The sequence below is a fragment of the Mus caroli genome, chromosome 1, assembly GCF_900094665.2.
Source record: "Mus caroli chromosome 1, CAROLI_EIJ_v1.1, whole genome shotgun sequence".
Taxonomy (NCBI): Eukaryota; Metazoa; Chordata; class Mammalia; order Rodentia; family Muridae; genus Mus; species Mus caroli.
In genome coordinates this window covers 75,756,553-75,770,344 of record NC_034570.1, presented here as the reverse complement: position 1 = coordinate 75,770,344, position 13,792 = coordinate 75,756,553, and the positions used below count along the sequence as shown (strand labels likewise).

At 43.7% G+C, this 13,792-nt stretch overlaps 2 protein-coding genes across 2 annotated transcripts in view; one reads left to right on the top strand and one right to left on the bottom strand.

The window, feature by feature from the left end:
* Positions 1–5,393, bottom strand: part of Col4a3 (collagen type IV alpha 3 chain) — a 130,059-nt gene extending 124,666 nt beyond the window's left edge. Inside the window, exon 1 of the mRNA XM_021155885.2 lies at positions 4,920–5,393. Coding sequence (XP_021011544.1) covers positions 4,920–5,006 — 87 coding nt within the window. The 5' untranslated portion in view covers positions 5,007–5,393. The remainder of the gene's footprint in view (positions 1–4,919) is intronic.
* A 54-nt stretch (positions 5,394–5,447) lies between these two features.
* The window catches only part of Col4a4 (collagen type IV alpha 4 chain), a 126,434-nt gene continuing 118,089 nt past the window's right edge, over positions 5,448–13,792 (top strand). Inside the window, exon 1 of the mRNA XM_029475388.1 lies at positions 5,448–5,736. The gene's annotated coding sequence lies outside the window, so the exon portion shown is untranslated. The remainder of the gene's footprint in view (positions 5,737–13,792) is intronic.

Sequence of the window (13,792 nt, the reverse complement as noted above, 5' to 3'; positions counted from 1 at the left end):
GCATAAGCTATTAGAAGTAGTAAGAGAATTAAAGTTTCTAGACCCACATTAAAGTTTCAAAATCAATAATCAGTATCATTTGTATGAGACAGGCACATGTTTATGCAGCATTACATGCAATGCATGTCAGAGAATTTTGGTAGAACTTTGCTAAGTGGATGCCAGACCTCAGCTAGAGGGACATAGCAAAATGGCAGTGACAATTTTAAAGAAAATAATGACAGCAGGCATGACTGTTCTGTCTGTGACTTGTTCTAGAAGATGTAGTTTGAAAACAAAGAAAGCAGACAGAAAGAGTGTGCTATTGCCATAGAGAATAACACAAAACAGAACCATACAAAGGAGGGATCAGTCAGACTGAACAGAGAGACTACAGACCTTATACGTTTACAGATGTAACTGGGAAGCAGAAAAAGAATGCACCATTGAAAAGAATATGGGATAATTTGTTATCTATATGGGTGAAAATGAATCCATATACCATAAATTGAAGACCATTCTAGGATAAACACTTTTAAACTATGAGGCTTTTTTTTCTTCAAATAGAGGAATATAAAGTGATGTTTTCATAATTCCAAGAAATGATTTCTTTGACAAGGAGAAGACGAAATGCTAAAGAAACATGGGTAAGTTTGAAGTTATGTTGGATGAAGTGGTGTATATTAAGACATCAATAACTAAATGAAAAAGTAAACCAAAGATTAGAATCACCAACTTGAAACATTTAAATAGCATAAGTTTGATATCCAAATTCACATATCACTTCAGATATTTTAGTAAGAGAAAGGCAAAATTTGTCATAGACTCAGGAGCAGAAAGTTGTCCAGGCAGTTCACAATGGGGGAAGTATAAAGAGGCAATCACAGATGAAGGCTTACTAGTTAAAACAAGGTCTCTCTCACTCACTAACATCCAAGCACATCAAGTTTTGCCATTGATGAAGGAAAAAGTAAACATGATGTAACGTCACTGTAGATTAATATAACAATACTGAACAATTACTGTAACAATAAAGTAAACAGACTCTTCTTTATGCACCCAGGAATTCCAGTTCCAGTTGTCACAATGTTGCACAGAGAGGCACACATGGCAACTTTGTAAAATAAAAGTGCGCAGCTTGGCTTACATTGTAAGGAAGGGGCTAACAAAATAACCTACTTTATATTACCAAAATGCTAGGAAATGGGTTCTTCTACAAAAATATGTCAATATGGATACAATCCAATGACATACTAGTCAATGATTTTAAAAAGCAAGTGTGTAATATGAAACTATTATATTTGAAAAACCATAACACACACACACACACACCCCTCCCCCACTTGTATGGAGCATAAAGACAAAATCTTTCATGAGAATAGCATACACAGACCTCCTGGGCTGGAACAGAGTTAAGAATTTAAGTATTATGACATTCTGTATTCCCCCCCCCCCAATACAGGGAGTCTGAGAGACAACAAGTCACGTTTTATTAATATTTGCTTAGTCTCAGAGATTAATAAATTTGTGCTATTACATTACATTACATTACATTACATTACATTACTGCTTTGTTTGTTTGAAATGTTAACTAGCCCAACTGAAGGTTTTGATTTTGAAAATAAATTCAGATGAGAAAGCATCTTTGTGTGCTATGTGCATCTTAGAGTTGTTCCTGGAACTTAAGAGAATGCTAACTTTGCTGGTAAAACCTTATCCAGGGAGCAGAGATAGGCATGCTCACCCCATCGCCATTCCCCACCCACTGCCTGGAGTAACAGCAGAAGGCTCTTGCCAGTTTGATATGGGTGAACTGAGCAGAAGGCAGCAGTAAGCCCGTAGGTACAGTGAACAGCTAGGCAGCCCTTGGCTTCTCAGCCAAGCAGCAAAGTCCTTCTCCCTGGGTACTCGGGGACAAACTGTGTGGGCAGGCTGTTTCCACCTTGGCCAAGGAGGGCATGCAGGGTCAGCACTGCTGCTAGTTTCCTGTTTAGGGAAATGCTAAAGTACAGCTGGAGACATCCAGCTAACATAGCACAGAGATTAGACACATGATAGCCCAAACGCTGGATGTATCTCTCACTTGCAGGTTGTTTGATCCACTAGTGATTTGCTTGTTTGTTTATTTTTTTTCCTGCTTGTTATTTTGCTTCGAGTAAAATTGAACTCAGTTGCTTGCTAATATTAATACAAGACATTTATGACTAAGAACTAGATTTCTAATGTCTGTCCTAGAAGGATGCTGGTACATTGGGCCACATTGTCAACAGCTGGATGGGCCTGAAGATTGTCCCCTCCCCCGCTACCTCACTCATTATTTGCTGCCTACTGGAAAGGTGTCAACTCTCCCAGGTCAGAGATACAAAGATTGAGATTCAGAGTACTGCCTGCTTTGCTCAAGGTCACAGCTGGCTTGTAGGTTCAGCCGTGTTGGTACATGTCACGCAGGTACCAGTTAACTTGAGATATCTTTTCTCTGTAATATGGATCATTTTGTAATCTTTGAGGACACCGGTTCTGTTTCCTTCAGAAGGTGCAGTGGGAATGATAATTCTGAATGTTTTTAACAAAGGCTCACTTGAAGCTTCAATAGGGGCAGAGCAGATGGAGTCACTTTGGTAGTCATTAACTTAAATTGTAATGTTTTGACCTCTCCAAACTCAAAACAGAAATAATTTTACATGCAAGATTGCATGATTGCAACATGATCGCATATGATATTAGCTGGAAGTTCTCTGGTCACAGGGTACCACATTTTAAAAATGAGATGTATTCATTGTTATTTTATGTGTGAGTCTTCTCTCTGCATGTAGGCATGTGAGCATGTCTGTGTTGGTGTTCATGGAGGCCAGAGGAAGACACTGGATCCCCTGGGTCCTGAGTTACAGATGATTGTAAATGGGTTCTGGGACTCGAACCCAGATCCTGTGAAAGACCCACAACTGTTCTTAATTGCTGAACCATCTCCAGCTCACCCTTTGATTTTTCTGAGAGTCCCAGGTCCCTTCATAACCTCATTGCTTTTCTTCTAAGTCTGGAAAGATGATGATAATGATGATGATGATGATGATTACTGTTCTGGAATGTTCTTAGGCCTTTGTATAACATGACTTACTGGTTTCTGCTAAAGCTGTTAGAGAATCCACACCAGTTTGCATGAGTTGTAGCCATCCTGTCCAGCAGTATTTCGTCACCTAGGTCAGGCAGTCCTATTCAGTCAGTCATTCACTCACTCACTCATTCATATATTGTGTGAATGTAGGCAGGGAAAGGACACAACTTTCAGGAGCTGGTTCTCTTAATCAATTTAGGAATTGAGTTCATATTGTTAGTTTTCATACACTGAGCCATCTCACTAACCCTGAAAAATATTGTCTTGTTAGAGCCACTTTATATAGGTTGTAAAATGTTTTGGAGTATAAAGGCGAAGACACTAAGACACCAGCACATGACTGAAAGGTGGGCGACCAGATCAATTAACTTTAGCTCTCATTGAAAGCTGTGCAGGAAAGTGAAGAGATGAAAGATGGAGATCTTAACCACAGATGCAGACAGGCCTGGAAGTTGCCAAAGGAGACATTTAATCTGAATATAGTTCTGCTAAAGATACAACTCTATATTGCTGTGGGTCTGTAGTTGTGGATCTACATGCATAGAAATGGGAAAGAAACACCACAAAAGGCTGGGTCTGGGTGATTTGTGGGAAGTGGGAAATCTAGAGGGATGGGATCCAGAGGAGGGTTAGCCTAGCTGTGATCCTGTAATGCTTCCCTTAAGAGAGAAGCACACTGGAAACAAGCAGAGTACATGCAACCGTAGGTCGTTAAAGTGTTCCCCTGTGACACATAAGGGACCACTAATCTCCAGTCACAGCCTCGGTCCTGTAAGACTGAGACACCTGCTCATCATCATTGGAGATGAAGCTCACCATACCCAAGACCACACCCAAGTCAACAAACAGCATCAAGCATCTGAAAAGTTAAATTTCTGATTCACAAACTGAAACTTAGCCAGGCCCTTCTAGGCTCCTCGTCGTTTCAAGGAGATTTTTATCTTTAGTGGCAAAAAACCAAGCATTATGGAGCAGATTCAAGTGAGCACAGGGAGACCCAAATTCCAAATAAAAACCAAAATCATCACAAAATTGATTAATTCATCCTAATGTAAGTTCTGTGTCTTCTTTTTTTTTTTTTTTACCGTGATGGCTTTTGTGTCCAGAGAGTCCAAAGGAACACTGAGCCCCAGTGAAGTCAGAGTTAAAGTGAGGTCTGGAAGGAGCAGAGCTGAGACTCCCAAGGAAGAATTTCCTCCCAGGCTGGTGCACTTCATTCACCATCCTGACATTGCACCTCCAGAACCCTGGCCATTATTTTCATTATCTATCTATCTATCTATCTATCTATCTATCTATCTATCTATCTATACCTACCTCTCTATCCATCCATCCATCCATCCATCCATCCATCCATCCACCCATCCACCTACTACCAAACTCATCTATCTGATCATCCATCTATTATCTATATACCTCTTACCTCTGCCTTTTTGCTTATCATCATCATCGTATACCTTATATCACTTACATTATATTTATTATCATCAGTTATCTTAGGTCCATCCATATCATCTGCCTGTCTATAACCTAATTATTGCTATCCATTTTCTGTTCTCTGTAAGCTTTTGTTCCTCCATCCGGGACTCCTGGGGTCCTGGACCACTGACTGGCTCTCCACTTCTTCCAGCGCAGCACATTCCACCTGTTCCTCAGAGTTGTGTGCTGCTGCGATCCCATCCCGGGACTCAGGAGGAGCCCGCAGCTGAGCAACCCTCCAGATAGTGATTCAAAGACAGAACCCTAGTGAGTGGCGCAGGCTTGTCCCACAGGAGACAGGCATAGCTCTGCTGCAGGGTGGGATCTGCACAACCTTTCAGGCACTCACCTTGCTAGCCACAGGCGGGGCAGCCAGGAGCAGCAGCAGGATAAGCAGCAGGAGCACCAGGAACCTTGGAGCAGACTTGGAGTGCATGACGGGTCCCGAGTCCCGGTGTTTTCTGTGTTCTGTGACCTACCGGATCCACGGGTTCTCAGGCGTCCATGTCCCCCGCGGGACACAGATTGGAGAGGCCGCGCAGTGACGCTCGCCTTGCTGGCCCACTGGGGCGAGTTTTGTAAGGGCTCGACCCACTGCGGTCTGTTTGTCCTCACCCAAGTTTTTGATTGTGACTCTAAGGGAGGGGAGAAGTGGCTGAGGTCCCGCCCTCGTCCCCTCTCCCTCCCAGCTCGCCGGGCACTGTCCCTTCAACCGGGCATCGTGCCCAGGAAGTGAGAAAGGGTTGGGCGCCCGCAGAGCAAGTAGGCAGGTGGGCTCCAGGGGTCAGGGTGAAAGATGTGATGTCCCTGAGATCCTGGGACTTAGGTGTCTAGCGGGTGCAGGTCAACGTGAGGAATTTAGGGGTGTGCGGTAGGGAGGTGGCTGCACAGGGTGGGGGGAGTGGCCAGCAGCCCTGCCCAGATTAAGCGGGAGGCGCGCGGGAGTCTGCGACTCCGGAGGCCAAGTTTGCTGGCCGCTCTAGGGGCTGCCCATCTGCTGCCGGCCGGCCTTCAACTCGCAGCCAGCACACAGACCTGAGGCTGGACAGGCTGGGAAGAGGAACACAGTCACGGTCACGGGTGGATTCCCTCCAGCCATAACCTCGAGGAGCCTGTCTGGTCTGCCTGCTACCCTGCTGTTCCTTCTCTGCCCGGTTGCTCCCCAGGTAAGCTGCCCTCAGATAGGCACCACCCCAGCGCCAGGGCACCTGCCTGGGACCAAAAGCATTTTAGCATCTAAGGGGTGGTGGCTGGGGAAGTTGTGGCCTTGGGGTCAGCAGAGGAGAGCTTGCTTGGCTCCTGGGCTTCTCTGCCAGGGCTTGAACTGGGCACTGTGTGTTTTGATTAATTTGGAAGCTCGAGTTACTGTCCTGGCAGTCCCGGCATTCCAAAATGCCAAGAGCAAGAGGCAGCTGAGGGGAAAGAGAAAGCTCATCCTATTCTCTGAGTTGAACTGCTTTTCAGGCTAAACCTTATCTGCGGAAACGGAGGAGAAAATGAGAGCCAACTCTGGTCCAGGGTGTCCCTGCCTGGGAGGGCCTTGGATGCAAATGTCACTTCTGGCTTGGTAGGGTACATTGTTGCAGGGCTCTTACGCTATCTCGTGCGGCAGACCACACTGAATGGAGTGTATCATTTCAAGTGCACAGGCTACAGTACAATCACAGTTTTGCTTAGATACTATCATCACAGTGCTAAAGAAGAGAGGTAGTAACAGGCACGGGGTGTTATAATTACATGGCTTTGCAAGCTCTTTGAGGCACCCATAAAACAACCATAATATCATCACAGTGGTAACTGCGAACAAGGTCTTATGATAACCATCTGAATGTCATGAACGTATTAGCGGGTGCAAACTCAGCCACCAGCACTTCGGTGGCCTGTTAGCTGACGCTCATCACTGAAGGAAGGGCCCAGCTTCCATGAAGAAGCATCGAACATTTACTTGTCTCCGTTTTCTTGTCCAAGTTCACTGGCCATCCTAGTTCCTTCTCCTTCCCCCACCCCCCTCAGATTGTAGAGTGAAAGGGGCATCTTCCATGACATACAACCATACATCAGAGTCTCCAGAGGAATATCTAAAAGTTCCAGAGCCCAATGAATTCCAACCACTTGTATCAGACATCTAGAGGACAAACTTAATGGTGCATGGTAGAACCTCTTGCAAATTCTTTGTGCAAACATACTTTGTGGCCACTATTTTATTTTATTTTATTTTATTTTATTTTATTTTATTTTATTTCCTTTCTCTCATACATTACACTCTCACCACAGTCATTTTGGTTAGCTGTACTGAATTAGGGTCTCTTTAGTAAAATAACAAGAGGACATTAATTAAAATCTTTATTAAGATTTAGGGACATTGTAAAGTTTGTGCCCAGATCATAAATGTAATCGGTCACATAGTGGCTTTAGGAAAGTTCTTGGGGGAATTTCGGTCATCCTCCTGGTGTAGAATGCGACTACTCTGATGTCCAAGAGACCTGAGAGGCCTATGATTGTCTTTTATAAATTGATACTGCTTCTTAAAAAGAAAAAACAAGATCTCAGACTTGATATCAGATGTTTCTCCCCTTTGCAGGATTATAGAAAATTTAAATTTTAAATGGCTTTTCTCAAGGCATGGTCGTTTCTTCCTCTCCTCTCTATGTATAATGTATTTGTGTGTGCATGTTCATGTGTGTGCTTATCCTTATGTGGGTGAGCAAGAGCCACAGAGTGGTGTGTGTGTGTGTGTGTGTGATAGTGTTGGTCTTCTGTTTCCACCCCGTTTGGGTCCCTTGCTCCCCTGACGTGTGAGCTTCCAGGGAATCTTCAGCCTATACCTCCTGTCTTGCTTTAGGAGTGCTGGGTTGATTGTTACACACATCTGGTTCTTCATGCATCCTGGGATGGAAACTCAGGTCCTCACCTCCACAGCAGGCATTTACTCACTGAGCTGTATCCTCAGCAAAGAGCCCTGGAGTTTTGATGGAAGAACAGACTGAGATTATGAGCATTGGAAGGGAAGAGCAGTCACCCGCATTATATTTCTGATGCAGCGGCAGAAGAAAATGGGATGTTGCACAGGAGGGAGGAAACAGATGCCCAGGAGCCTGGCATCTGAATTGCCCCTCCGTTCTAAATCCTGTTGTGCATACTGGTGTGGATTAACTTCTCCAGGGTGAACCCTTACTCACTATAACATTGATCTAATCATGGTACCAGCTTCAGGGAGTTGTAGGACTCCGATAATCCCTCAGATCTGTCTTTTGTACAAGATGCTCATTTAAGCACCATTCGCTGCATTCTGACTGGAGCTGCATATGAAAAGAGATGGACATGGTGAGAGATGGTGGCTCAGTGGTGGCATGGTGTAGGGATGCTCTTCTGAGTTCAATGTGAATGAACAAGAACCAAGCAAAGCCCCGTATTGACACCAGATTAGCACACTTCCAAAGCACCTAGAACCCTGCCTTGGCCTTCCTAACACCAGCAGCGTTGGCACACCCAGGAGCTGTTACGATCTGCAATCTCAGCAGCCAGCCAGGCTATCGAATCAGAATGTCATGGCCCAAGATTCAAGCTCTCTAGTAGATTCACTTGCAAATGAAACATGAAGAAGTGGCTTGTTTGGAAGCCAGACTTAAGTATCCATTCCTCACACACACTTCACTACACTGGCGTTCTCCTCACCTATGGTTAGAATTAACCAGGGCTCAACTAGAGCCCATGAATTAAAAACAGAATCAAAACCAAGAGAACTAGTGTATTGTAGTTTATTCCTTAAATATGAAAAACAAAAGTGTACTGGCTGGTTTTGTGTGTCAACTTGACACAGGCTGAAGTTATCACAGAGAAAGGAGCCTCCCTTGAGGAAATGCCTCCATGAGATCCAGCTGTAAGACATTTCCTAAATTAGTGATCAAGGTGGAGGGGGGTACCCATTGTGGGTGGTGCCATCCTTGGGCTGGTAGATTTGGGTTCTATAAGAAAGCAAGCTGAGCAAGCCAGGGGGAAGCAAGCCAGTAAGCAGCATCCCTCCATGGCATCTGCATCAGCTCCTGCCTTCAGGTTCCTGCCCTGTGTGAGTTTCTGTCCTGACCTCCTTTGGTGATGAACAGCAGTATGGAAGTGTAAGCTGAAAAATCCCTTTCCTCCCCAACTTGCTTCTTGGTCATGATGTTTTGTGCAGGAATACAAACACTGACTAAGACAAAAAAGGAAAGAAAAAAATGGTTCATTTTGTATAAGATATTTTTTTTAACACTTGATACTAGATGGAGGTTTTGAGTACAATTGTCAATGCCCTTGACAACTCTAAATAATTATTTAATCTGCCTTTAAAATTTTAATTAATACCATGTCTCTTCTGTTTTCTTTTTAAAAATTTTTTTAAAGGATTTGTTTCATCTGTGTAAATATTTTACCCATGAGAGAGTACATGCACGTGCACATATGCACAGAAAGATGTCAGGTATCCTGCTCTACTCTGTGTAGCCTTGTTCCCTTAAGACAGGGTGTCTCTTGTATTTTGGGTATTCTAAGTTTCTGGGCTAATATCCACTTATCAGTGAGTGCATATCAAGTCACTTCTTTTGTGATTGGGTTACCTCACTCAGGATGATGCCCTCCAGGTCCATCCATTTGCCTAGGAATTTCATAAATTCATTCTTTTTAATAGCTGAGTAGTACTCCATTGTGTAAATGTACAACATTTTCTGTATCCATTCCTCTGTTGAGGGACATCTGGGTTCTTTCCAGCTTCTGGCTATTATAAATAAGGCTGCTATGAACATAGTGGAGCATGTGTCCTCACCCAACATACAAGATACAATTTGCAAAGCAAATGAAACTCAAGAAGAAAAGACCAAAGTGTGGACACTTTGCCCCTTCTTAGAATTGGGAACAAAACACCCATGGAAAGAGTTACAGAGACAAAGTTTGGAGCTGAGACAAAAGGATGGACCATCTAGAGACTGCCATACCCGGGGGATTTATCCCATAATCAGCCTCCAAATGCTGACACCATCACATACACCAGCAAGATTTTGCTGAAAGAACCCTGATATAGCTGTCTCTTGTGAGGCTATGCCAGTGCCTGGCAAACACAGAAGTAGATGCTCACAGTCAGCTATTGGATGGAACACAGGGCCCCCAAAGGAGGAGCTAGAGAAAGTACCCAAGGAGCTAAAGGGGTCTGCAACCCTATAGGTGGAACAACATTATGAACTAACCAGTACCCTGGAGCTCTTGACTCTAGCTGCATATGTATCAAAAGATAGCCTAGTCGGCCATCATTGGGAAGAGAGCCCCTTGGTCTTGCAAACTTTATATGCCTCAGTAAAGGGGTACGCTAGGGCCAAGAAGTGGGAGTGGGTGGGTAGGGGAGTGGGTGGGGTCTGGGGGACTTTCGGGATAGCATTTGAAATGTAAATGAAGAAAATACCTAATTAAAAAAAGACAGGGTCTCTCACTGAACCTGGAGTCAGGCTGGAGTGGAGGCCAGCAAGCCTCAGCAATTCTGTTTCTGATCACTAGCGATCTCTGTTGGGGTTGCAGGTGTATATATGTCCAATCTGGCTTTTCTATCCATGCTAGGGATTTGAACTCAGGTCCTCATGCTTGTCAGAAAGTTTTTTTTTCTTTCTAAATGATTCTTACTGGTGTTTAAATATGTGTGTCCATTTCACCAATTTTCAATGTAAGCCCCACTAGGGAAGAAGCCTTTTGGGGGTTCTGCCCTCTCCCCTTTGTGACATAGCAATCACCCTCAGGCTTATGTCTCCCAAAGTCCATGAATGTCAATAGCCTCTACTGCACTGCACACACAACATATGTGCTTCTGCTTTTGATGAGATATGCAGCATTAGGTTGCCCATGGAGCCTTCTCTGAGTTCTCCAATTCCCCTTTTAGTCTTTCCCCCAACCCCACCCCGAGAACATTCTCTTCTCATCACTTTCAGATGGCTTTACAATTTCAGAGTCACAACCAGCTTATGGTAGTTCTTGCTCCCAATTCCTCTGTTGCTGTTCTATATTCACAGCTCCTACACTGGTATCCACGTTTATTATCCATAGACCACGGATGCCTTCGAGCTGGCTTCCTTTCTTGGAAGCCCTGTGAAACAACCTCTGGTCCTGTTATCTGGTGCCATTTAAAGTTGCACTCGGGGCTGGGGGGATGGCTCAGCTGGTTAGAATGTTTGCTGTGGAAGCTCAGGAGTGGAATTTGGATTCCCTACTTAAAAGCCAATGGGTGTGGCAGTCCACTTGTGCTTCCAGAATGTGGGAAGTGTATTATACAGAATCTTTGGAGCAAGCAGGCTGGCCACAACCTCAGCAAAATGGCAGGCTCTGGATCAGCAAGGGATCCTGCTCCCATATGTAGGGTAGAGACAGTTGAGATCAGATGCCAACCTTGAGCCTGCAGATGCACCTACACACATGCAAACATGCAACACATGCACACTCACACATGCACTCCATGCATATAAAAATATTATAAAATATTAACCATAGAAGATAGAGAAACAGTAATGGATACTTACTTCAGTTCCTTTTATTCTCTATCATGTATAGCATGAGTTAGTGCAAACAAGAACCAGATAGATACTTCTTGAGTTAATAACCATAAATATTTACATAGCATTTAAAGTATATGCAGATGATACCAGAAATAAATACACCATCAATGCCAATCTAATTTATAGAAAGTTACCTCATATTTTCATGACCTATTACATTTAATTATTTTAACTTACAAATTATTTTTCATCCTTGTTATATAGAAGCTAGATTGAATATTTTGTTCTTATTTATTTTTATTGTAAAAGCGTGATATAGACTTATTTCTAGATTTATTGACTGAGTCCCCCCCCCTAGATTTTTTATTTCCAAAGTTCATGATAAAAGAGCAAGCTTACTTTAATTATAATCATGGAAATCTTTTCTGATATTTTCAGCTGCTAATTATTTTTTAAAGACTGATTTATTATTATGTAAGTGCACTGTAGCTGTCTTCAGACACACCAGAAGAGGGCATTGGACCCCATTACAGATAGTTGTGAGCCACCATGAGATTGCTGGGATTTGAACTCAGGACCTTTGGAAGAGCAGTCTGTGCTCTTAACCGCTGCTGAGCCATCTCTCCTGCTAACTATTTTGGTCATGCTGTCCACTGGTAACCTTGTGCATACACAGAGCATCCCCTTGACTCTGCTCAGAGATGACACCTGTGTGTGGTCCATACTGAATGTGATGCTGAGATGCACAGTGAACTGTGGGAAGTCCGTGACTCTGAAGCCATTTTGTTTTACTGTTGCTGTTTACACTTATTTATTGGGGAGGGGGTATACCTCAGTGCCTATCTGGAGGTCAAGAACAAGTTCCCAAGTGTTCTCTCCTTGCACTCTGTGGGTTCAAGAGATTAAGCTCAGATCATCAGGCTTAGGGGCCAGCTCATTTCATTTACCCAATGAGCCATCTTTATCCTTGAAGCCCAGATTTGGACCATGCTCTTGAATCACCTCTTGTTACATTCCTGCACTCAGGAATTCCACAACGGTACAATGTGGAGTCCTGTTCCAGGTCTTGTCCTTAAGGAAGAGACATGGTAAGAAGATTGCAGATCCCTAGGGATCAACTCCCCTAGGAAGCCAGGATTACTTAGAGTCTGGGCAGAAGACAGGATGTAGCCATAGGAAAGGCCATACTGGAGTTCTTAGGAAAGAGAAGACCTCATACAAGCCCAGTTACTCTTTTCCAAGATAAAAACTTTCCTACTCTCTCCCAGATGCACACTCTGCCCACCTTAGCACTTCTGTCTAACCTTAGAGTTCATTTGGATACTTTTTATGAAGTCTTTCTTTTTGCTTAAACACTTAAATATACACCTCCCCTCTCTTTTCTTTAGAGAGAGAAAGAGAGAGAGAGAGAGAGAGAGAGAGAGAGAGAGAGAGAGAGAGAGAGAGAGAGAGAGAGAGAGAGCCCTTTGACCTCTAGAACGTGCAGATTTCTAGGCTTCCAAGCATAAAAGTTTGTACAGGAGGATCCTGGCTTTCTGAGATTCAGAGGGAACAGAATGTCCTTGTGACCCTGAGCCACTCCATTTATAATTGATTTTCTGTACTCCTGAAGTCTTTCTTCCCAGAGATCAACTTCCTGAAACTCACTCAGGAGTCCTCATGAACGATATGAAGTCTGTACAGAGCCTAGAACTTAGTGTATGCTTAGCCTCAGTCAGCCCTGATAATTGTTATTTGTAATAGTGGGATGGACAGGAGAGATGATGATGGAGAAATCGAAGAGGGGGAGGGAAGGTGGAGGAAAAGAAGGGAGAAGAGGAAGAAAATGGCAAGAGATGATGGCCATGAGAGCACTCCCCTGACCCTTACCAAGTCTTTTCTTTGTATTTCCAGGGTGAGCCATTTCTATAATATTTCAGCATGAGCTAACTTTGTAACCCAACCTAGAACTATCCCACAGCATGCTTTCCTCTTCCACACTCACTGAAGAGTCACCCATCTGCATGGTTACCTTTCCTTGATGTTTGAAAGGTTCCTGCCCCCCACCCATAGTATAGACATACAGACCCAACTCTGTAGGAGGCAGAGGCAGGAGGATCACATGATATCAGGAGTTTGAGATTAACTTGTGTATCACAACAATATCTCATCTCTAAACTAACTAACTAACTAACTAATTAACTGACTGACTGACTAACCAACCAGCTACCCAACTCTCCATTCTCCACCTAATGGCAGCTGTATCCTAGATCCCCCTTCTTCCTTCTCCTTTAAATCAAATAATCTCTTATTCTGGCCCCATGTTCTATTTGTATATCCAACATGCTGGGAGTTGTTTTTGTTTTTGTTTTTGTTTAGTGGTGCTCATGGTAGTGTGTATGTGTGCATGTGTGTTTGTGTGTGTGTGTGTGTGTTGGACTTTATTACTAATTAGGAAGGGGGTAAAGAAGAAAGGGTATAAGGGAACAGTCACTGAGCCAGGCACTGTACAGTCATTCAGACTCATTTTGGCTCCTCAGATATTAATTTTCCATACAGAGAAATCCTGAACTCCAAGGAATTACAGAGTTGCATAGGGCTACCCTGACTGAACGTTCTAATTACATAACACATTGACTATCCCGTCCCGCGGGATTCAGTTATTCGTGGGTGCGAGGGGAACCGCGAACCTGGAAGGAAATGGGAGGAAAAGAAAGAGAGGCGGAGACCAAGTAGA